Source organism: Pelodiscus sinensis, chromosome 15, assembly GCF_049634645.1.
Source record: "Pelodiscus sinensis isolate JC-2024 chromosome 15, ASM4963464v1, whole genome shotgun sequence".
NCBI lineage: Eukaryota > Metazoa > Chordata > Testudines > Trionychidae > Pelodiscus > Pelodiscus sinensis.
This window is the reverse complement of record NC_134725.1, coordinates 7,123,177-7,148,026: the sequence shown is the minus strand read 5'-3', so window position 1 is coordinate 7,148,026 and position 24,850 is coordinate 7,123,177. Positions and strand designations below refer to the sequence as shown.

Sequence of the window (24,850 nt, the reverse complement as noted above, 5' to 3'; positions counted from 1 at the left end):
GGGGGGGGATTTTAACTTTCCCACCAGGCTTGTGGGGCTGTTAGGCAGCTCCACGTTGCAGGCGGGCGGTGGAAGATTCCTGAGAAAGGGGACGGGCGCTGTGCCTTGCGCTGGGGAGAGACCAGTGGAGCTCGAGAGAAGCGTGCCCTTTCCAGGGGCCGGGTGGGGGGTTCCCCTGCCCCGGAGGGGGATCAGGAGCACAAGCGAGCTCGCTTTGAGTGCTGGAAAGCAGGCGGGCTCCGCTTCCTCGGAGCAGGGGGGGCTCCATCCTTCTCCTTTCCCCGCTGTCCGCACGATTCCGCCCCCCGGCGCGGGTGTGGCTCAGCGGGCGCTCCCCAAGGAGTCTGGCTCGGCGCCCGGGCGAGCCTCGCCGGGCTCGCCGGCCGGGGCCCGCGCTGGGCTCTAGGGGGCGCCCTGGTGTCCGAGCCTGAGTCTCCCAGCCCCGCGGCCGCCGGGCTCAGTCCGGGCGTGTGAATTTCAGCAGCCGGGAGCGGGCGGCCGGGCTGCGCGGCCAACTCGTGCGCGGCTCCAGGGGAACTTTCGGGCCAGCCCCGCAGCGGACCGCGCAGGAGCTCGGAGCCGGGGTGGCGAGCCCCGCAAGGCGGGCGCCCCCGGGCGAGCCTGTTTGCAGCGCGTGGGGGCGGGCGGAGGAGACCCCCCCCAGCACAGGTGGGTGATGCGCTTGGGCGCGCCGGGCAGGGGAGAAGTTTCCCCTTTCGTTGCCCCCCGGCTCTCCCCGGGTCTTTTCCCCGCGGGAGGGGGGCCTCGTCCCTCAGGGACTCCCCCCCCCAGTCCCCAGGCGCTGGGGGTTTGCAGAGAGAGGAGCCTGCGGATGCCTGGGCCGGGAGAGAGAGAGAAACTGGCTCTAAAAGTCCTGAGAGTGTTTAACCCTCAAACTGTACCACAGAGAACACGTGCAGCCCCCAGCAACCTGGATCCAGCCAGCCTCTCCCCCCCCCCCCCAGCTCAAAACCATCTGGACTCTGAGACAAGCGCCCTAAAAACCAGACCTGGATCCGGCCAGGTCCAACCAAGCTTTAGCCTGGCCCTTGGAGCGCGGACAAAAGTGTAACCTTAGGAACATTCCGGACTCGGATGCTTCCCAGTGTGGAAGTGCCGGAAAGCCCTTCATCTGACCTGGCGGTGGGGTCCAGCCGGCTGAGTGCCTTTTTTGCCCCCAAACCAAAACGTGCTCTTAAGTTACAGGCTGGGATTTTTCTGGTTCAAGTTGTAGCGGCACCTTTTTTATTTCAACAACTCAACTGGGGGGAAGGAAGGGAGGATACAAAAATACAAACTCTGGCAGAGTCCTGGTGTCAAATGTGCCTTGGATGCTGGTGAGCAGGGTTGTGTTGGGTTTGGGGGTTTTGCAGTGGAAATGAAGTAGCTGCGCTTGTCTATTTAGCTAGCTGAAGTTTGGGCTTTGCTATAAAAAGCTCACTGCGTACACAAGGACCCAGGTGCCAAAAAATGCCTTTTCGGCATTTTTGTTGTTCTGTGCAAGGTTGTAGCAAGGTCTGGACCTTTTGGTGAGCATGGAGTGGCTGGGCTTTTTCTTCTATATTTGGGGGATTGGGGTTGAAAATTGCCCAGACCAAAATAGGATATTGGAGCTAGTTATGCATTGTCAGGTTCTGTAGGCAGCAATGCAACCGCAGTCTGTTTGTTGAGAAATGGGGGGGGGGAGCGCTAAATTTGTCTTTTGTACAAGTTGGGCTTTTGAACCAAAACCTGCCAAGATCCAGCAGTTGGATCTAGGATTTTGTGTGACTTGGGCACTGCAAGGAGTTCAAGTTGGGAGGGGACAGAGCAGTTCCCCTTGTTCTCTGTTCATGGAATCTGGAGGGAAAGGGAGGGAAGTTGGACTCTGGTAGTTCCAAGTGCAGCATCTGTGGTTTTGCAGCACTCGTGCTGAGGTGCACCTGGAACTTCTGGTGAAGTAGGAGTACCTCCGCTTCTCTTTGTGGGTGTTGGAATTGGGGGTCTTAGTGCTAGGTGGCTTGGGGTAGCACTGCTCCCAGTGCCCCTGCTAAATGGGGTGCTCCCTCATGCCCTCTCTCTGTTCCTCTGCATTGCCCTCCCTGCTCCCCCTTTTCTCACAGGCAGCAGCTGCTGATGTAGATCCAACTTTTACTTTAATCTCTGAGGGATGCTGGCAGAGTTTGCATGAAGGCTTCAGAGACGGTGCAAACTGAATATCTCCCTGTTCCCTCCTGGGTTAGCAATAGAGTTGGGCATGCCTTTCCTTTGTCAACCTGTAGACATTGGGGACAGAGCAAACAGCCCACTCCCATTTTTCTCTCAGCTGAGATTGGGACGATTCTGGATCAGAATTCCTAGAACTCCACAACTTTTGATTCCTACTGCTCTCAATTTCTCTTTAGTTTGGATTGTAAGCCCTTCTTCTCCGCTTCTGCCCCCCCTCCACCCACCAGCCATCTGACTTCCACAGCTACCCAAGGCTCAGATTCTCAGCCTTTGTCTCCCCATATTCCTCAGACTTCTAGCCATTAACATTGCTCCCCCGAAACTCAGCACTGCTGCCGACTCTTTGAATGTATGTGGAAACAACCGTTTCCCCAGGAGTATCAGATAGGAGGAAATGTGCATGCAGCACTTAATGCTGTGGAGTTTCAGGCATTTAACTTTGAAAATCAAACAGTGCGACTAAGTAAACAACTTAACCTGAAATAAATGAGGTGGTTCATTTTTCCTAGGTGATATTTACAGTAGGCTCAATGCTGTCCAGCATTTCAACAACATCTTTAGCTGTTGAAGGTAGAGTGCTTTGAGCTTCCGCACATGGAAATGTTAGTGAAGCTGTCGGTAGATGGGTTCAGTAACTCTGCAAGTGAGAGAAGATCACGACTGGGGTGAGAACCAAGTTATGGTTGTTCTGTAGTTATCAGCAACAGGGCCACATCTTCAGTTCATCCTTCTGGTCTGGTGTGTAAGGAAAAGAGGGTACAAAGGCATCCAAGGTCCTGGATAGACGAGGGTATGATGATACAAAGGCTCTGAGAAGCCAGGTGATGGGTGAATTTTTTCAGCCCATCCTTTTTGTAAGGAGACAGACTGTGGCACATGCAGAGGCTGAAAGGTGATGTTCAAATATCACACTATAAAGCATCATAGTTGCTCTAATGCTGCTTTTTGAACATTGTGCCATACAAACATTGGTATAAGCCACATGTGTAATGCGCAATTATGTTTGTAATAAGACACACACACCATAATTGTGAAGAGGGTGCTTAACAGAGTCTTTCTGGTGTGTCATGGTGTGACACAAAGAGGAAACAGAAGGGGTTAACTTAGAAAGGCTAGTGTGAGTCATTTGGGTAAATAGTAATTAAGGCAACTTTTATTAACTATTTAAAGCAAAATTATGGTAGTGAGCAGATGGTCATCTATTAGGTAACTCTGTCTTTGAACATGTTTGTTTTCAGGCTTTTAAGTCCCAGCCTTGCGGTAATTGAAGAACTGTGGTAATTGATAAATTCAACCTCCTGCATGCAATGGAGACATGCAGTCAGGCAGGGGGCACAGTCCTTTCTGTTTTGTCTCTAAAATGGAAAACTACCAGTTTGTCCCAGCTGCCTACCGAAGGGTTAGGTAGAATGACGAGCAGGGAAATGGGAAATCCTCAAATTGGATTAGATTCGTGGAAGAAGTTACTGATACTGAACCACAATTAAAAAAAAAAAAAAGATTACACGAGGAAAAATGTGATTAAATACTCACAGTACATGAATAATATGAAAGTAAAAAGAAACTCTTTCTGATGTGGCAGGTAGCTCAAACTGTACATTCACAATCACAGCTCGGAACCCCCCAAATGTATATGAAAAGCATGTGGCTACTTGCATGCATCAGTGAGTATAGAAAATGAAAATGATGTATGCCAGGTGGCATGGGTTCGTGGAACGCAGGTGGGGGGAGACTCTTTCATCCCTTTCAGTGGGATAGACTCGTAATACACACACAAATATCAGGCTCCCCATTCCACAGTAACGATAAAGGGATTGTACCTTCCTGCTAGTGATGAAATGCATTAGATCAGCAATGGGCAGCCAAAAATGGGCCCTCCTTCACCTCAATGGGTTGCAGCAACCTATAGCCCCACTGAGGTTCCTACTATGACCCGACAGCCTCCCTGTCTGCTGCCCTCCCCCATGTGCCTCTAACACCGGAGCCCCACCCTTCCTGGTGTTCCAAAAGAGCTGGCAGGCAGGGCCATAGTGCACCCCACTATGAAAATTGTTCCAGCACTTCTGCCCTGTGGGAGATAGCCAGACTGTATCCAGCGGTCAGAACAGGTGGGGAGGAAAGTATAGATCCTAACTGAGTATTGTTGTCAAAATGTCATTATTTACATCTTTTATTGCTGATATTTTAATAGTTTTCTGTAACAGCCACTGCTTGCTCCCACATTTTAATATAATCAGCTTTTAACAGCCATTCTTATTGTTTAGTCTAATCTCTTATAATGAGATTTAGATTGGACTCTATGATTAAACCCTGATTAAAAACAAGCAGAGAAAAAAATGCAGTCAAATATGAGAGCTTTGGGGAAGACTTTTGTTTTGGATTTTCACCCACTCAAACCCCCTGACAGCCTCCAGAAAAAAACCCATTGGTTTAGGGCAGTGCAAGAATCTTTACTACTGGTTCTAACGTCTTTTTTGGATGTTTTTCTGGGGGTGGTGAATACCCTTTTCCCTTCCTTTTTTAAGTCATTGGGCTACCTGTGACTAGGCATGTGTAAGATCATCATGGTCAAATGATATATCCATAGGTCCTCAGTCATTAAAGGAAAAGAAAACTGTAGAACTGCTTAATCACTTATAAAGATTTCAACCTATATATTTCAGAAATATGAGAGAATGATAAGGGTTGGATAGATGAGTCCATAGCAGATAACCCGACTAGCAATAGATAGCATGAATTCTTTAAAAAACAAATATAAAATCACTCCAGTAGCATACTCTGATATGATTACAACGTTAGCCGACATGGGAACTTGGTGACATGATATTTAATAGAGGTCTTTTGTAGGCCCCGGAACATTGAAAAGTTGAAATTTTTAGATAAACATGATGTGATGAAGCTATCAAATGGAGCCACAGACAGAATGATCTTGAGAATTTAGAGAAATGGGCAAACAATGATGTTGAATTAGGTTGTTGGAAAGGCAAACTTGGGAACTACTCTCATTGGGCAAAACCTATGGATGGGATTTAGAAAAGGACTTCACTGTAAGCATGTGCTTCAGCGCTGTGCCGAACACCGGTGCTTTTCTCACAGGGCCTTCTCTGGGTGGGTGAGAGAACAGTAATGCAGCAAACAAGCGAGGGATGGTGCAGTACAACAAATAAGCCGGGCGTCTCCGTTTGGGCTGATGATGTTGTACAAAACATGAACATTCTGTTGCAATATTCGCCAGGGGGAGCAGATATAAAACAATGAAGCCGCAACAGCAGCCCCCTCCTGTGCTGTTCTGGTAAGGCGAGGCCGAGTGATATAAAATCCCAGTTAATCAGGTAACCAGTTAAAAGTTAGGTTCGCCTAACGTTTAACCAGTTAACCAACTAAAGCTGGGATCTGAGCTGGCGACCACTCCAGTGTGGCTGGCACAATTCCCAGCCCACGGGGCTCCCGTCCCTAATGCCACGGTGGGGCTAGCTGCTGGCTCAGCTTCCATGCTGGGGCGGGGGCTGGCTTTGCCAGCTCCCAGTCTTGGATCCCAGCCCTCGCTGGAACAGCCCCAGCCTGCAGGGACGAGAGCAACCCCTGTTTGTGGTGCGCTCCCTGCAGGGCTGAAGCAAGTGGGGAGCTGCTCCAGTCCCCACCAATTACTGGTTAACTGGAACCAGTAAGCCTCACCCATTCAGGGAGATGCTAACTGGTTAACCTTTCACATCCCTAGTAAGGGCCACGCTGCACATTCTGCTAATAGCACTAGACACCTATTATTAATACAGACAATACACTGACAAGGTAGAAGGGCATTGCCAATCCCAAAAGGGAGTAACTAAATTGGCACATGTGCTGGATAGGGGAGGTTGTGAAGTGACTCCGTTCATCTTGGGCCGGTGTCTTAGTAGCAGCTTTAAACATTTGAAAGGCAGTAAGATAAAGGCCAGGGTGCAGTTCCTACCACCTGCACCGCTGACCTCTGCAGTCCATTGCCCCCGGCATCTCTGTGCTCTGTCAGTTTTGAAAACGGCAAACTTTCCAGAGCCCCCAGTCCCTCTTTCATTGCAAACGAAGCACCGTCAGGGAGGAACGATTCCAGGTGTTGCAGGCTGATGTAACAAACCCAGAAACATGAAGGGAACATTTTGTGTAGAGCTGTTTAGGGAACATTTTACTAACAATGAAATTGAGACAATGGAACAATTTGCAGTGAGCTCTGAGCAGGGACTGGATAGCACAGGTGGAGGCTGAGCTCCTACTAGTTCAAAGGCTTGGACTGGCCTGTCAGGTCAGATGGAGGAAAATGGCCGGCGGTGGGGGGGGTTCAAGAGAAATTTGATGATGTGGGAAATGACATGCTGGGCCATTTTCTGCAGGGTGCTGAGTGTTCTCCTACAACACTGGAGTCAGTGGCATGCAAGGTGCTCAGGATCTTCTTGGAAGCATTCTCTCGCCTTGCAGGATCAGGCTTCTTGGCTCTGCCAGCTTGTCACTCGACTCTAGCGCTGTCCTCGCCGAGTCCTGAGTTCGGTGCCGGCATTTGCATGTGCTCCCAGCCACACCCAGCTGGGACTCTCGTGATCCTTAGGCAGCAAGCAGTTCCAGGAGCAGTGCTCAGCCGGAGGGCACACTTGGTGTATCGTACGTTCACGTGAATAAGGCAGAAAAGCTGAGCAGGGCACATGATGATTCAGGCGTCTTTCTGTTTCCTGAATGTTTCCCTCCCTAAAGGAGTGGCCTTGTTCTCACGTTTGGGACGGTCACATGGCACTCGGTCTCTTGCCTCAGCCCGTGTCTGGACCTCCTAGTTTGTCCCCCCAGCTTCTGCGAGGCTGCGACGTTACTATGCCCTCCCTCTCTCTCCCCTTTTTTTACTGTCAGCATAGTGAAGGGTACACGTGTTTCCCAAGTGAAGGTGTCTCCTGTCTGTGTATCTGAATAGATATTGCAGTGGTAGCATGGAAGGAGAGCTGGGGTTTAACCCGTGTGCCCACTTCATTTTGTAGTTCATGTGTCCCCAGATGATGGGTTGAGAGGAGGTGTGAATTTGTAAATGTTTATTCTCTTCTTACCATTACCAGAACTGTTGACCTTCTGGGAGGAGACTGCTTCATCCTCTGGGACTTATTTGGGAAACTCTTAACTAGCTGCTCAAATTTCCAGAAAACTGAGTGTTAAGTAAGTCCAGACACAAATCAGTCCCTGAGGCTGACAAGGCGTGGGAAGTGGGTGAATAACATGTATATTGCATGGTAATAAAAACTTGATTTTCACTTTGAGATGAGTGCACTCAGGCATCTTGGGAGGAATTCTGAAACTTGCAGCAGGAAACGCTCACATGAATAAAAGGTCTCCATGAGGTGAGTGATTCTTTTTTTCAATGCAACCTTCTATGAGTTGTAATGTTCTTATGTAGTTAGTCGATAGAGCAATCTCCATCCTCTACAGTGCTCTAGAAAATAATCTTGCCAGGCAGCGTCTAGAGCAGGGCTACTCAACTTTGGAAGCCTCGGGGGCTACGATGATACAGCACGTGCCAAGAGCTTCAACATAAGTGCGCAAAAGCGACGAGGAGTCCTGTGGCACCTTACAGACTAACAGATGTATTGGAGCATAAACTTTCGTGGGCAAAGACCCATCTAATCTGACATGCATCTGACGAAGTGGGTCTTTGCCCACGAAAGCTCATGCTCCAATACATCTGTTAGTCTATAAGGTGCCACAGGACTCCTTGTTGCTTTTGCAGTTCCAGACTAACACGGCGACCCCTCTGATACATAACGTAAGTGTGGTTGCATATACATGCAAATATATATGCAAATTTATGCAAATAGTTTTTTTCACACTGACAGGCAAGAATGCAAAGATTAAGGCAAAACTACACAACACACAGGCCCCATTTACGTCAATTCTGCTGATATTAATAACATGCACTATTTACCCTGTTTCTACCCATGTGGCAGCACTTTTAATGAGCAATGACAGTCCAGGAATTTAACTACTATCACACATATCAACAGAACACCGTTACATTGACTGCCTTTTTTGTGGCTCCCACCCGTGAACCAGGTTTTGAGACCCACATAAATCCAAACCACGCTGTGGGCTGTAAACAAACAGGCCATGGGCTGCATGCTGCCTATGGGCCATGTGTTGAGTAGCCCTGGTCTAAAGAGCATTTGGCCAGTTTGGCTTTGGGAAAGGCCAGGATGGCTCTAGTATTGCACAGTGTAGGGGGCTTTGGAAAGTTCACCCATCCAATCCTCATGTAAAGTCCCATGGCTCAAGTTGTTAAAAATGATTTCTTGCTTGAGACACTTAAAGGGACCTGATTTGCCAAAGATTTGTCCCCTTCCTGAAAATCAGGACACTTTCCGCTGTTAGGCTGGCATCCAAATACAAAGGTGCCCCAAATCACTGTCCCTTAAAAGCGTAGATGAGTCCTAGAGCATGGCTGGGCAGTAGGGTGTCAGTGGCTGATGGAATAAGCTGAGGTGGTATTAACAGAATTGCCCCCTTGCTACTGTTCATTTTGCTGTTTGTTTCTCCCTACCTACCCTGAGAAGGGGAAGAGTCCCAGTTCTCCTCAGGGGACCAGTGACTTCTCCTATGCACTCATATTACAGCCTAACTGCATAGCTTGTTTAAAAGTCTCAGAGGGGATAGCTGCATTAGTCTGCAACTTAAAAATCTTAAAAAAAGAGAGTGGTCCTGTAGCACCTTAGAGACTAACAAAACATAGTCTCCAACGTACTGCAAGACTATTCATAATTTTTTTTAGCGTTGTTTTTTTTCCCGATTACAGACTAACGTGGCTACTCCTCTGAAAACATATATAGATGGTTTCATGAGCTTTTGTGGGCACCACCCACTTCTTCAGATGACCAGAGCAAGAGGCACAGACAGGCAGCCCCAAAACATAAAGCAGAAAAAGAGAGGTGAGGGGAGAAAGACCCCCCCCCCCAACAGTCAATTATATTGGATTGAACAAAGACGTTTGGATGGACAGTTATATGAAACATCCAAATGACATCAAAAGCTAAATATCGAACAATTACAGCCTACTCTATAAGCCTCGTTTAGCACGGTCACTGTTTGACAGTTTCCCTCCTCCCCTCTTTTTCTGCTTTATATTTTGTGGTTCTCATCTGCTGCTTCTCTGTGCCTCTTGCTCCGCTCATGTGAGGAAGTGGGTTGTGCTCCTGAAAGCTCATGACACTATATTTATATATTCTTGTTAGTCTCTAAGGTAGCACAGGACCACTCATGGGTTTCTTCCATTTTTTTTATATAGGTTGCGTTTTTGGCTTCCCCTTCTCTTTACAAGAGTTGGTACAACCAAGGGGTCTCAGCATTCCTGAATTCAATCCTGTCTGGAGCTTGAGGGTGTCTGGTCTGGGGGAGGAGGTTGGTTTGGACCCATATCAATTACAGTGTACGTGGGAGCACATCTCACTGCCTGATTGGGCTGGGGGCAGGGGAAGCACACAAAGTCTCCTCCCACCCTGCCAGGACCACGGGGCACTTTTAAGCGCTGCGCACTCCTTGCAGGGCAGGCGTAGGACAAGAAGATACACTGTGTGCTGCCCCCCGGTCCTGATTGGCCTGGGTGTGGGGGAAGCAGCAGGACCTCCACGGCTGGATAAACTTGTTTGGCGGGCTGGATCTGGCCCGTGAAGACCCTATTGGCCGTCCCAGCCTACACCAAACAGAGCCTCATGGAACACACCGAGAAGGCAGATACGGGATGTTCCTCCACTTTAAAGAAAACCGGATGGACACTGTTGAGAGGGGCCAAGCTCCATGCTCTCAGTCTAGCCTGAAGGGGGCCAGTCCCTGTTTCCCAAATTGAAGGAAGAGCAGGACAAGTTAAGGCAAATGCTGAATGTTCCTGACCCAGCAGATTTCTGTGCCCTGATGGTGCCCATCATGGCTGGGAGGGGCCAAAGCCAGGGGGCCCAGGGCTATTAGATTTTGTGTGGCCCCGTATAGATGGGAGGCTGGAAGGTGGTTGCGGGAGGGGGCGTGGGCTCTGGGTTGGGGCTAAGGCCTTGAGGGTTCAGGTTGGGGGTCCAGGCGGGGGCCATGGTGTTTGGCGTGCAGGAGGGGACTTGGGACAGCAGGGTGGGGTTAGCAGTGCAGCATCTGGGTGGGAGTTGGGGTGAAGCAGGCTCCGGGATGGGGTGTGGGGTCTAGGTCAGACTTCACCGCCCAACTGTGAGCCCCATCCTTGAGCCCTCGCCAGCACCCTATGCTTCTAACTCCCTCCCAGTGCTCTGGGCCAGATAACATGCAGGGGCTTTAGGGGCAGCAGCCTGCAGCCCCAGGCTAAGGCGCTTTGCAGATTTGCCTTTTTAGCAGCCTGGAAAACTTTCTGCAGCCCCCTTAGCCTGGGACCATGTGCTGCAGCCCCTAAAGTCCCTTTCTTAATCCTGCCCAGGGAGGATCACACCTACTGTGCATGGACCTAAAAAGGCTCAGTGAAATAAAGGGGGTTTGGTGTATTCTCCCCACAATGGAGGAAACAATCGCAGGTTTAGCTGGTGCGACACTGGATGCTGACGTGTCCCTTTCCACCCTGACTGTGCCCAGCAGAAAACTTTCATAGTCATCTGAAGGCTTTTGCTCTGTTGGCATCCCAGATGCGTTCTGGAAGAAAACAAGTGAGAGTCGGGCCGGTGGGAGGGCATTCTTTTTGGGTGACACTTCAGGGACAAAAGGACCTAAGAGCAAAATGAGTTCGGGGAGCAACTCGACAAAAAATAAATCGGGAAAGAAAAATGTGGGTGGGCAGAGGAATGGCCTGGCAGAGCCTGCTCTGAATGCGAGAGATCCTGAGCAGCCTAACGAGGTGAAGGGACATCCACAGAGAGGTCAGTTCTGTCCCCAAAAGGTACACTGACAAACAGATGCCTTTCATCAATCTGGCAATTTTTTAGAGAAAATTTCTAATAGGGATGCAAAGGATTAACCGGCTGGAGCAGCCCCGCCCACAGAGGGCCCGACATGACAGGAGCAGCCCCCAGCCATGGCGGGTCCCAGTGTGGTCAGAGGAGCCATGCTGTTGGGGCCCAGCCGGCCCCCGCCTGCCTTGGTGTCAGTGGTAAACCGGTTAATCATAACGTTTAACCGATTAACTGATTAAACGGGAGTTTACCTCCCTCGTTCCTAAACACGCCTCGTTCTTCATGAATTACTTGAAACCCTGTTTTTGACTTTGCTCTTCAAGCTCTCTGCAGTGGAGCCGTCCATAACTGTCTAGCTGGATGCAGCAAGAAAAAGGAAGTTTGACCAATAGAACTAGCACTCAGACCTTTTTCCTCATATGAAGGAAAAAAATAAATCAAAAGCCCTGCCCTTCCCGCTAGAGACCACATGTTTCTCTGTCTCAGACTGGAGATGTTACTACAGGCAGTCCCCGGGTTACATGGATCCAACTTACATCGGATCCCTACTTACAAACAGGGTGAGGTAACCCTGCACTAGCTGCCCCCCCCCAGCAGACCAGGGAAATGCAAAGCTAGCGCCCCCCCCAGCAGACTAGGGAGACGCGAAGCTAGCGCCCCCCCCAGCAGACCAGGGAGACGCGAAGCTAGCGCCCCTCCCCAGCAGACCAGGGAGACGCGGAGCGGCTTTTCTCAGCAGACACCTCAGCTTGAGAATAAAGGACTGAGGGAAGTGAGGTGTGGGAGAATAAAACTGAGCCCTGGAGAAATGTTTGGCTAGAGTTTCCCCTACAATATGTACCATTTCCGACTTACATACAAATTCAACTTAAGAACAAACCTACAGTCCCTATCTTGTACGTAACCCGGGGACTGCCTGTAGTGAGAAGGGCAGTGTCTTTGAACCAGGGCTCTCTTTTCCCATATTCATTAGGATTCTCTTCAACATTTTTCTTCCTCTTGGGTGAAGCTGTCTAGCCATTCACTTTTTAAAATTGACCTTGGAGGGGTATTCAATATTTTGTCTACTCTTGATCTGAGGGCTCTGTTCAGGATCCTCCTCCTGTTACTAAACCGGACAGTGCAGAGTTCTTGCTGCCTACTGCAGTTACGGAGCCTCAGCTAACGTAGACCCCAAGGAGCCTGGTTTTTTGTGCTTTGTTTTTTAAATCTAAATCGTGTGCTCTTAGTTGCCTCCTGTGTCCCTCCTGTACCTTTACTGGCACCAATCGGTTCCATTCACGTTGCAGTTGGAGGAGTTGTCGTGGGGAAGTTTGGTTTTGTTTATTTTGTTCCACGTTTACAGGATCTACTTAGAAAACCAGGCTCAGCTGTTCTCTGTTCCAACCCCTCTTCCAGTGAAGTGGTAAAGATGAATCCACTTCTAGCTCTTGTCAGATGCAGCCCTAAGCCCAAAACAAAGGTTCAGATTAATCATTCCTGTGGGCTGGTCCATCCAAAGCTGGTGGTAGGCATACAGAGACTAAGCAATTGCTTAGGGCCATGAGCAGCTCAAGGGGGCCCCTTATTAATTATTAGTGTGTGTGTGTGTGTGTGTGGGGGGGGGGAATATTCCTCCTGAGAGCCCACAATGGGCTAGCACCGGCTCTGGGTTGATCTGCATTGAGGGCTTTGCTCTCAGGCTGGCACCTGGCATGGTGTATCCCTCCTGCCTTTCTTAAATGATGATTTTTACTTTAGAGGAAAGTAGAGCAGATACCCTGGGATAGGGGAGGGATGATCCCACCCTCCACAGGATGAGGCTCAGGCTGCTAGCAGGTTTAAACTAGTGTATGTGGTGGATTCTCTGGAACTTGAAGTCTGTAAGTTCAGGTGGCTTCAGAACTTCAGCAGCTCAGCCAGAGGTTCTGGACTGCTGTGGCCTGCTGTGGGCAGGAGTTGGGGTGAGATAACTACTCCCCAGTGCTTCCTGGTGCTCTGTTGAGGTATAGCACATCCACATGAAGGGAGCCTGCTCTGGACTCATTTTGAAGCCTTCCTGTAGTGTGGACACGCTATTTCGAAATAGTTGTTTCAAGAGCTGCTATTTCGAAATAACCTAGTAGTGTAGACATAGCCTAAGTGTCCCAGGGAGGGGCTTCAAGTGCTGCCCCCCACCCAGTACAATCTCACACTCACACTGGCCAGAAACCGGCCAATGGGAGCTGCCTGGGCCATGGAGGCCTTCCCTAGTGCATGGCACATAGACCAGATGGCTCCTGCAGCCAGCTGCTTTGAGTGGCTTGGGGAGGGAGGGCCATAGCAGGCAAGGAGCCTGTTTGAGGGTCCTGCTGGGCTCCTGGCTGGGAACCCTCTAAGGTTAGCACCTCCCAGTCAGAGCCTGCACTTGACACCCCACCCCTTGGTCACACCTCCCCTCCTCCCCATACTCCTCTGCCCTGATCACAACCCAAACCCTCTGCACCCCTGCTCCTGCATCCATGCCCCTCCCAGGCCCTGCACCCCAACATGACAACCACCTCCTGTCCTAGGTCACAACCCACACCCTTGCACCTCTGCAGCTGGTCACAGCCCCCTCCCAGACCTTGCATCCTTCCTCTATCCCTCCTCTGCACCTGTTCCTGCTGCCACATCCCCATCCTGCACCCCAGTCTCTACCCCGAGCTCCCTTCTGCCCCCAGTCTCCATCCCTGACCCCACTCCTCTTTCAGTAATACCTCAACCACTTACTAAATTCTTGCAGTGATCCGCCCGCGCCTGCCTTAAAGGAACTTGGTTGCCCAGATGGGAGTTTCTGCATTGCTTCACCGAAGAAGGACTTCATGCATAGATGAAATGGTAGCCTGGGCATGTGTGCTGCTAAGCCTCAGGAAACCCAGGCGGGAGTCTAAATCCCAGGCTCCTATTCCCCAGGATTGGAAGAGGTTGGGAATGCTGCGGAGGGCAAGATGCTCAGACCTAGTCAGTGGGAGATGAACACTCCTCTTCTGGCTGACCAAGGGACAGCAGGATGGGCTGGCAAGGGTTCTTATTTATGTTCTTTTTAGCCAGAAGAGGAGGATGCCGAAGATCTTTGAGATAAAAAGAAGGAAGAAAAGTTCTCTCCAGGTCTCCGGTGGGTGTTGACTAACCCCTCCAGGGTCAGAGTTTATCTAGGTGCACATACTGGGTGCAGAGACACTTCAGAGGGATGGCCAAGTTAGTCTGTAACAGGAAACACTTGAACAACTAATAGCCTAGCAGCACTTTAAAAACTAATGCAAAATATAGATGGTGTCATAAGATTTTGTTGGTGCAGTCATCTGAGGAAGTGGGTTTTTCCCATGAAAGCTCATGAACCATCTGCATGTTTTGTTAGTCTTTAAGGTGCTGCTAGCTTATTGGTTGTTTAAGTCTTTTTGTGTGCAGAGAGACAGAAAAGTAGATAGAAAAGTAGCACCGCATTTTCAAGCAGGCCAAGTTGAAAGTGCTGGGAGCTGCAGGTGTTCACTGCACCTTAAATTTAGGCTAATAATGGGCTGTTGTATTCTTGCCTGATTTGTTTTATTTTCATCCTCCGTTAATGACGAATGGTCACAAGGGAAATAGTCTATTATTAATATTTAATTTCCTCTGGTTACTGGAAGCAGATGACTAGAAGATCAATTAAAATTTAACCAATAAAAAGCCAATAAGGAAACCAGAAGAGCCACATCCTGCTGAGAGAGTGTAACTCTTCCGCCTGCCTGCTCACCCCGTCACCTCTGTGCTAGCTTGGGTAGACAGAAGCTGCTTTCCAACCACTCTCTGGCCAGTGCTGTGTGGCATGACGTAGATGGGGAACTTGGGACACAACTGTAAATAAGGCATCTCAAGCTTTGGTGTACAAATGCAGGAAACGAATCAGCGAGCAGCATGTAGAAGCCAATTCACAAGGAACAAAATGCAGATTTTTCAATAGGTTCATTGCCTAAAATGTTTCTTGCTAGAGCTGAAGTTTGCGTGATAGATGCTGCTCTAAATAGACAACGTAAGGCAATAGAGCCTGTGACGTTTCAGTCAGTTTAAAGGATATGGAATCTTCCCCGACATTAAAATATCTTCAAAGGGGGGCGAATGTTGCCAAGTGGCCGACAGTTTCCTTTCGGAGTTCTGAAAGCAGGAAACATAGGGGCTTGCTCACAGCACCAACCCGTTGGCTAAATTTCAGAAGTAGGGTGGAAATAAGGGTTTTGCCCTTAGGAAACTAGATAATCCGTAGGTGGGTAGCCCCAGGGACTGTCATTTTCAAAGGATGCACTAGGAGGCATTGTGCTGGTAAGGAGGGACTTTGGGGCCAGCTCCAGACTTGTCTGGGGAGTGAGTCCCAGTGATGGTGGTGTCTCTTGGCAGGGACACACCTTCTTCCTTCCCTGTGTTATCTGCTCCCCTCTCCCTAGGGCTGGTTTTCCCTGGTCTGGAACTAGCAGGGAGAACCCAGTGCAGTCCAGAGAGCAGGATGGAGTGGGGAAGACCAGTCAGGGTATGTCTACACTACCCTCCTAATTCGAACTAGGAGAGTAATGTAGGCATACTGCACTTGCAAATGAAGCCCGGGATTTGAATTTCCCTGGCTTCATTTGCATGAAGCCGGCCGGCGCCATTTTTAAATGTCAGCAGTTCGAACCCCGTGCCGCGCGGCTACACGCGGCACATAGTAGCTAGTTTGGATTAGGCTTCCTAATCCGAACTAGCTGTACTCCTTGTGGAATGAGGAGTACAGCTAGTTCGGATTAGGAAGCCTAATCCGAACTAGCTACTATGTGCTGCGTGTAGCCGCGTGGCACGGGGTTCGAACTGCTGGCATTTAAAAATGGCGCCGGCCGGCTTCATGCAAATGAAGCCCGGGAAATTCAAATCCCGGGCTTCATTTGCAAGTGCGGTATGCCTACATTACCCTCCTAGTTCAAATTAGGAGGGTAGTGTAGACATACCCTCAGAGTCCAGAGAGGCTCCAGGCGAGGAGGTAGGATCGGTAGTGATGCACTCAGCCTATAAGAGCACGCTGGGGGTTTAACGGAACAATATGGTGGTGAAAGGTTTGTGGCTTTGGTTTTAATTCCACCTCAGTCTACACAGTGCTTGGTCACAGTCGCTCCAGTGTCTTAGAAATTCACGTGTTTTCCTGCTGCGTCGCACTGCTAAGAAGGTTCCCTTGTGCTGAGATTCATTGCAGCATGTACCTTGGCCTGGCCATTTCACACGCTGCCTCTGGTTGCTTGGTCCTGCACTCTGGCTACAAAGGCAATGGATTGAGAGATTTTGGGCCCCTGGAGAGAGTGTGTGTGTGTGTGGGGGGGGGGGGGTGTGGCAGCGTGTTGTGTTCTGATAGCTGGAGGATCAGAAACTGATAAACCCTGGCCCTTGTTGTGGGGCATGGCCAATGCCCCTAAGATTGGTTCTCAAATTGAAGAGTTGTGGGTATTGTCAGACTGGTCCCTCCACAGCTGGAAATAAAATCTTCATGAATGAGGAGGGCTGAGCCGTGAGAAGAACATGTCCATTCATCGCCAGCATGATGATGCATTCTGTAGGCATGTGTGTCCAACATCAAGAGGTCTAAACGAAGCCTCAAGGGGACAGTGGCTGGAAAGGAATTTCTTTGAGGAATGCTTGAATCAACACTCTCTGAGGATTCAGATAAGATAAAAAACCCCAAACTGCTCAGGAGACTGCCATGGCAGCACCTCAGTCCACAGTCAATTGGGAGAGCTCAAAACAAAAGCTTGTTCTGCCTCCAGATGTGAAGGGCTTCATTGGAACATGCTGTTCAGGGACTTTATTCAATTTTCAGGAGACAACTTTTCACTGGGGCTGAAAATCTGAGCTAGAACAGAGTGTTCCAAGTCATGAGAAATGAACAGGGGAACAGCTTAGGGGGCTTGTGAGTGGCAAAGAAGGTTTATTTAATAATGGGAGAATGGCAGGAACACCGCCTAGGGTAACAAGAAGGGATTGATCCAATTAAAAGAACAAGACATGAGTTGGAGAAACAATATTAATTGTAGCTCTCCAGCAGGCTGCATGGAACAGGTTATTTTTTTCCCAATTCACAAGAAGTTCACAATATTGATCCCTTGAGGATGTAAATGAAACGTTAAATATACCGCACCCAATACCTTTGTAAGTAAAGCAGGTTTGTGATTAAACTCAACAGTGTAGGCTGCTGAACTGTTGTCATACAGGGAAATAGGGACTGCTTAGAGAAATCAGTGGACCCACAAAACACACATCTTCCCCTTTACGTCCTCTTTATATGGTTTTCATTCTGGCTCAGTAAGTTCTAGCAGTATGAACTAAACAAACTGGGGCCTGGTTTGCCAGATAATTTTGGAATGAAATCAAGCTTCAAATTCCCCTGCAGTGAAAGGGTCAGACTGCAAGTGGGATGAAGGTAAATCCTTCCCCACAACCTAACCCTCATCCCCAGCATGATGAAATGAAGGAGACAGGAGAATGAATGTGTGTATGGCACATAACACCTTAGAGACCATTGCAACCAGTGTGCGGAAGTTGTATGTTGTAAATTCAAACACTGTATGAATGCCAGTTCTACTACGGAAATACTGGTGCTGTGAAGAGGAGGCAGTGCTGGCATGTAGTGGCCGGACAGTTTGCTCAACTCTCGTTATTCGTCTTCTGAGATTGTCAGCTGGGCCCAGTTCTTACATTTTCTGTCCCAGGAAAAAGCAGAGTGTAGCAGAGCATAAGAACCGGTTGTTCTCTTTCTGGACACAACACTGAAGTGAACAGCAAAGCGTGTGATGGAAAAATAAGACCACAATGTGCAAATGGAACCAGAGAACGAAGCATGAGCCAAATTCAGTGCCTCCAGAGACTAAATTATAAGAAGGAAATCAGTCAGTGATGCAACTGGGTGAAGTAGAATGTACAAGAGCTCTCCTAACATAAGACAATTAAAGACAGTCATTAAATTTTAAATTACAGCATCTTTTCCTAGGAGGATGTGCTCAACTGCAGAAAAGTCCATCTCCCCGGCATTCATTTGAACTAGGTGGGCCTTAATTGGAATGATGAAATCCAATAAAACCTTTGTAACTCGTTCCTCATCTGGTTAAAAATAGCCATGTTGGACACAGATGAGCTGCTGAAGGAGTCAAATTAAATAAGACACAGTTAGTATTCAGATGGGTTCGTCGTCCAACACAAGGAAGTGCTGATTTGGGAAAAGATATCCTATTATTCCTGTTTCCCCTTCTGTAAAATGGGACTAATGACTGACATCCTTTGTGAAGTGCTTTAAGTGGTAGCTGGCACTTTTATTGTTATCCTCATCCTGTTTAACTTGATTACTTCAATGGCTAGTGCTTTTTGAGGTTGCCTGTTTTTATAGCTGTGGTAGCTTCATGCCGAAGATCTGTTCTTTTTAAAGTTGGCTTTTTTATGGGTCAGAGATTTTGTCTGAGCTTCTCCAGATCCAGCTGTTAGATTTCACAAAAATCTTTATTTGACAGGGAGCTGGTACTTAAGCTTGAGTTTCATCAAATGCATGTGTTGTGCAGATACCAATGTGAGTTAGGAATTGTTTTCCTCTCCTCTTCCTCACTTCAGGAGCCTCGTTTGTGGGTTCTAACTGGGGACATTTAATTCAAATGGCTAACCTTTTCACAGAACTCCAATACATGTCATAGCTCCTTGAGAATTTTTTTCTCTGTCCATAAAAGCTGTCATTTGTTTCCCCTGTTTTTCTTCTTTTCTTTTTCACTCTGCCATCTCTGCTGCTTTTTCTTTGCCTCTTTCTGTCATCTCACTTTTCTGCTCTCTTTCCTGCCTTTCTGTCTTACTGTAAATATGAGTTGGGGCTGGATTTTAGTCTGGAATGCATTTTGGCAGGGGTTGGTCCTCCAGTGTGTTTGAGGCACGATTTGAAATGGATAATGACATTTAGAAAGGTAAAATGGGGCTGTACTTTTAACTGTATTGACATACAGTTGATAGAAGAGCTTTTAGAGGGACTGAATAGAGAAAAATAGAAACTGCCTCTCAGATGACTGGTAAAATGGAAGATCTTTATCTGCCTCTTACTGGCTGCATTGCAGGATCATTTCCCCTACTGACTTCCCCTGCACAAACCCAAAATATACATATAAACCAAAAGGGATTTCAGGAGTTGATGGAAATGTACATTTTTAGCATTTCCAAACCAAAAAGTGCCATTCACTCCCCTTTCAAACACAGTACTAGAGTAAAGATTTAAGACAATGTAAGGCACAAGATTAGATTATCCCCTAGTTGAGATCAAATGCGAACCACAAGTTAATTGCATTATCACTATCTTGACTCCTGTATTTTGTTTTGAGAAATTCTGTGTTGGACTTCAGATCAGCTTGCCTTTTGTGGAGCTGTGAAAATCGGCTGGTGGTTGGGGTCATCTGTGGTTACAGCACTGAAACATTCAAGTGGGGAATCTTACCTACATTTTTGAAAGGGAACCCTACTGTGATACAGCTACTGACACCAAAGCCCCTCTCTTTCCCATTCCTACTTGTATTTGTCTGACATCTCTATACTCTTCTCTTAAACCAAATGCCAGCAATCTTTCATAGCAAATGAGATTTAAAACTCAGCACAGAGGAGCCAAAGCATAGTGTCCTGTAGTCACTTACCCAGTCAGTGATGGACTGCAAAGGACAGGAGACTTAAATTAAGCTCAGCAAGACTCATTCTTGATCCTGACAATTTGGTCAGAGTGTCTGGCTGGCTGCTGACGTGCATGTGTCTCTGCACCATGAAGGATCTGATTGGAGGAGGGTAAGTACGTGTGTCCAGGAATACACCTTGATATGTTTGTATGTATGGCATTAAGAGCTTCTCCGTGCATGGAAATATGGATCTTTGGGGCCAAGCTTGCTGCTGTTTGCCAAGGTGGGTGGGTATGATATTGTGTCCGTGTCAGTGTGAGTTTGTATGTGTGCATGTATATATACCTTTCTGCAGGGGGAGTGTGTGTAAATCCACAACTGTGTAAATATGTGTGTATCACTGGTTGTAATGATACATTATGATACTGACTTGCTTTGTAAAGTGCTTGGAGATCTATGAATGAAGAGCAGTGTATCAGCACTAGGTATTATAGGTTTGCTTATAGTGTGAGGGATTGTGTTCCTCTGTGCGAGAGCATGGGAGTCTGCGCTGCATGTGGGACCTTGGAGCAGTGTATGTGTCTATTTCTTCTGGGTAGGAAAGTATTGAAAGGTGTTACAGCCTGAGCTCTTTGGGGTTGTCAATGGTGCTTGGCATTTCCCTACACCCAGAGCTACAAACGGAGGAAGGAAATGTCAGAACAATCACATATGCAAACATCCTTATGTTGGACCATGTGGTTTGCTATGTGATCACATGGTGGCATTCCTGTGCAAATGCATGCAGCATTTTTGCGGTGCTGAAATACACTTGTGTGTTAGCGCAGGTAACAAGTCCTGGTTTTGTGATAGCATGGAGACAGGTGTATGTGTGTAAGTTCCCACCTTTCTCCAGTCCAGGCACAAAGCTGTCTAAGGCATAATTAGCTGGGGTGTCATGTTTCATGGCAGACTATTAAGCAGCTGCTGAATTGCTAGCTCAGTTGGTAGCCTCAGAGACAAAAACAACCTTTGTGTTTCGCATCATAACCATGCAGCTTTTTGGGGGGGGGGAGGGAAGGAAATATAAGCTTTTTGCCTGTGATGTCCACATAGGTCTGACTTATTTCTCTCATGTTGATATGCCGCTTACCTGAGAGTTGGCTTGTCCCATCTCATCACTGGAGCTGATTACTTAGTATGGTTATTTCTGTATTTTTTTTTTTAAGGAAGCAAGTGAAGAAGTTGAACGTTTGCAGCAGCTGTCAGAAAGATTCCCTGAGTCCTAGAGCATTCAGCAAAAGGGGAAAAAAGGGAGCATGAGAGGATGTTCCTGGGAATTGTGATTGTCAACAGGAAATCCAAGAGCCTCACTACACATGACTATCCTGGGCAGCACACTTCAAGCACACGCAACATCTGCAGGGCTTTCTGAGTCGGAGTGGAAAGGGTTTGTTCACACAAGGCTTTTCCTGGGGCCGTATCTGTCAGAGCGTGGTGGACCACTGCCGTGTTTCTGCTTTATTCTGGACACGCTGGGAATCGGCAAGGTTATCCTGCCTGCTGGCCCCTCTCTATACTCTATCCTTCTGTGCCCACTGTAGTAGACTAACTCGGCCGAAAGGAGAAGGGGACAAGGTACGGCTCCGGCCAACAGCTGGCAGCCAAGTGCTCTCCAGACCCCAGGCAGATCTGGGGCACTGCAGATATGGACACTGAGCTTCTGTGGCACCTTCTTGCGTTGGCCTGGTCGACCTCACCATGCTAGTGAGTGGGAACGAAGACTTCCTTTTGAATGTAGTTTACATCATCCTGGAACTGGTCATTGCAGTACTGGCCATTCTGGGGAACACCCTGGTCTGCTGGGCAGTCTATCTCAACAGCAACCTGCAAAATGTCACCAACTTCTTTGTGGTGTCGCTGGCTGCGGCCGACATTGCGGTGGGCGTGCTGGCAATCCCCTTTGCCATCACCATCAGCACTGGCTTCTGTGCCTTCTTCTATGGCTGCCTCTTCATCGCCTGCTTCGTCCTGGTTCTGACCCAGAGTTCCATCTTCAGTCTCCTGGCTATTGCCATTGACAGAATCATTGCTATCAGGATACCTCTCAGGTAAGCCCAGAGCGGGCGGGAGCACAGGTGCAGTGGGCATTGCCAGGGTGCCCTAGGTGCTGTAATCCAGGAGGAAGAGAGAGAGCTGAAGGGAACAACTCCACTCTCACTGCAATCTGAAAATACTTCTTAGGCCTCCAAACTTGTCCCTGCCTGCTGGATTTCTTGGATGTTTGCACATCTATCGCTAGCTCCTCCTCATCTCTCATAAGTATATGCCCATGGGATTACCTGCACCCTGCCTAGGGGGCTAATGTTCTGCACTGAGATTCATAGCTTCATAAGCACGGCCGTACTGGATCAGACCAACGGTCCATCCGGCCCAGTGTCCTGTCTCCGACAGTGGCCAATACAGATGCCCCAGAGGGAGGGAACACAACAGGGAATCCTCACGAGATTCCTCCCCATTTCCAGACAAACAGAGGCTGGGGACACCATTCTTACCCATCCTGGCTAATAGACATTGATGGACCTAACCTCCAGGAATCTATCTAGCTCTTTTTTGAACCCTGCTAAGGTCCTGTCCTTCACCACATCCTCTGGCACGGAGTTCACTGTAAGGCTTTGCATTCTGCGTTGAAGCAGAAAGATCACTATAGGAAAGCAGGGCACAAAAGGGAGGTCCTTTGTATCGCCCCATTGTGGACAGCAGGGGCTCTGTCTGGGAGGTGGAGATCCGCTATTACAATGGGATTTTCGAAGGAGAACTTGCGGACGGGAGTGGGAGGCATTCTCTGGGGGAGGAGGTGCTTTCACCCTGAGCATGCTTTTTGTTCACCGTGAGCCAGAGGCTCCAGAATAAATCAGATGCAGCATCGCCAACAGAGAAAGCTATTTGGCAAAGCTATTTGGCCGGGTCCCGTCCCAAGTCGATTGCACAAGTGGGCAAAGCTGCACACTGAGCCTTTGGGGAAAGAAAAGGACCTTCAGAAATAGCATTTGCAAACTGAAACAGAACGGCTGCTGCTCTGTGGACAAGCGACTGGATTCTTGTGGCCTAGGGAAATATTTTACCTTGTGTGTGGGAACTGCCGCTCTCTGATCATCGCAGCCCAACAGAGGCATGCTGCCAGGCTAGGGCTTGATTGTCACCTGGTGCAGCTCAAACATTGTGTGGTCATCAGGGTCTATTAAAAAGTGGGGAGCTATGTGCAGCAGTTAACTGACTATGCCTCTGAGTTATTTCTCAGTCATTTAAGACACAGAGGAAGCTTGTAAATGAACAACACCCTCCATTCTCCAGCAAGGGCAACCTGGACCGGCACAGACCTGGCTGTGACGCTGATACCTCTGATTTTCCTCTTCATTCCTATGTAGTATTCTCTCTTTCCCCTTCTGTTGTTCCTCTGACCCCTGCACCCGCCACCAGCTCATTCTGATGCCCTCATTTTGAGAGACTGCCGCGTCTGCAGAGGAAAATTGTAAAGGCTTTTCAATTGCCACCTGGACACTCCTGTGGCAGTGACAGTAGCCTCGTCCAGCTCAGTGCATCAGGACTGCACTCTTGCCCTCTCTCCCCCTCCCCTGGCATGAAAGCATCCTGGTGGAATGACGAAGGAACCAGCTTGGCAGTGGGGAGAGATGGTGAGAACCCTGGGGGGAACCACGTTCAGTATTGCAGCTAATTGACTATTTGATGAATTGAAGCAATTTGCTGCCCGCTTGGTAATTCTTCGACTTATACCCCAAAGCAAATAACAAGATAAAGCCATTTCCAGGTATTATACCTTTCTAGCAATAAGGAAACCCTCAAGGGCCAGTTGCTGGCTGCTTCCTGACGAGGTGCACAGTGGAGGGCCTACAGCAGGAGCAACTGATAGTTGATATCACTTTGATTGTTCTCGCCCAGTGTCCCTGCGAGTGTTTGCGAGACCAAAGGGAGCGTGGAGGAGACAGTTTCCCCAGCCTCTGCTACAGCACCAGCCAGCAGACCTAGCTAAACACACAGGAAGCTGTACTCTCTAAGGCTCTGTAGCACTTCTGGGAGATGATCGCTACGGCAATGGTGTTCTTCCATTGGTGTTGGTAATCACCTCTCCCTGAGAGGTGGTACCCAGGTCGACAGAAGAATTTTTCCATCCACCTAGCACAGTCTCCACTCCAAGTTGGATTGGCTTAACTCTGTCTCTCGGGGGTGTGGATTTTTGACACTACAGGAGCTACATAGTTGAGTCGATCTAACTTCATAGTGTAAACCCAGTCCAAAGGTGGGGACGGATAAGCCTGCTGTCTATTCTGGCTGCACAACTTAGCATCAGGGTTCTGATTTCTTAGAACAATCAGCCAAGTAGGCTGCAGAATGACTAATTTCATTTGAACTGCACTCTTTCAAGTGTTGTATTCCGGGGAAATGTCACAGAGAGAAACAAGCCTAAATTATTCTCATATCTATTATTAGTATATCAGATGATTTGAGCATATTTGCTGAGGAGCAGAAGGCTTAGAAGGATTAAATATTTATCAGGAAATGTTGATTTCACTGTCCACACAAACTATTGATCAAATATTTCTGTGTATAATAATCAGAAAAATGTTGCATGAGAACTTACTGAGTTTGATTTAAGGATATTTACTTGGTATATATTAACGTGGAATGTTGACAATTTGTGTTAATAGGTTACAAAGCTTTACATTTTAAAATCTCAAAGTCCGCTGTTATCTAATAATTTTTACCTGAGATACATGCTCATCATTTTCCACAACTGTGAAACTTTAAACCAATAAGAATTTTAAAATGCTTACAAATAAATATTGATATTTTCCATCAAAATATAATTCTGCTACCCCTATTTTTAATTAAAAAAATGTACAGTTTCATGTAGCTGGTGGAAGTAGCTAATTATCCTTATAGCCAAACGTAAAATTAGTGGAAAGTCTGAGACTCCTGGATGCTTTATGAAAATCACAAGAATGCAAAATACGTAGGACAATGTATAAGTAGGGATGACAGACAACAGCAGGCCGGGCCAAGCCACACGATATTTATTGGTATCTCATTGCCCAAATCATGTTTGCACAAGACACAGAAGTGGTAAAT

At 48.1% G+C, this 24,850-nt stretch overlaps 1 protein-coding gene and 1 long non-coding RNA gene across 5 annotated transcripts in view; one reads left to right on the top strand and one right to left on the bottom strand.

Annotated features, from left to right (window-relative positions):
* Positions 1-533: 533 nt before the first annotated feature.
* Positions 534-24,850, top strand: part of ADORA2A (adenosine A2a receptor) — a 37,650-nt gene continuing 13,333 nt past the window's right edge. Inside the window, exons 1-4 of one of the 4 annotated variants that reach the window (XM_075897992.1) lie at positions 535-669; positions 7,278-7,374; positions 7,477-7,556; positions 20,932-21,813. In XM_075897992.1, coding sequence (XP_075754107.1) covers positions 21,464-21,813 — 350 coding nt within the window. In that variant the 5' untranslated portion in view covers positions 535-669; positions 7,278-7,374; positions 7,477-7,556; positions 20,932-21,463. Of the gene's footprint in view, positions 670-710; positions 7,375-7,476; positions 7,557-20,931; positions 21,814-24,850 lie in introns of those variants that run through there. The other 3 variants (XM_075897991.1, XM_075897993.1, XM_075897994.1) reach the window with 3 other exon arrangements.
* The window catches only part of LOC142818458 (uncharacterized), a 60,650-nt gene continuing 48,139 nt past the window's right edge, over positions 12,340-24,850 (bottom strand). The window contains exon 3 of the long non-coding RNA XR_012895933.1: positions 12,340-12,547. This is a non-coding gene — a long non-coding RNA (uncharacterized LOC142818458). The remainder of the gene's footprint in view (positions 12,548-24,850) is intronic.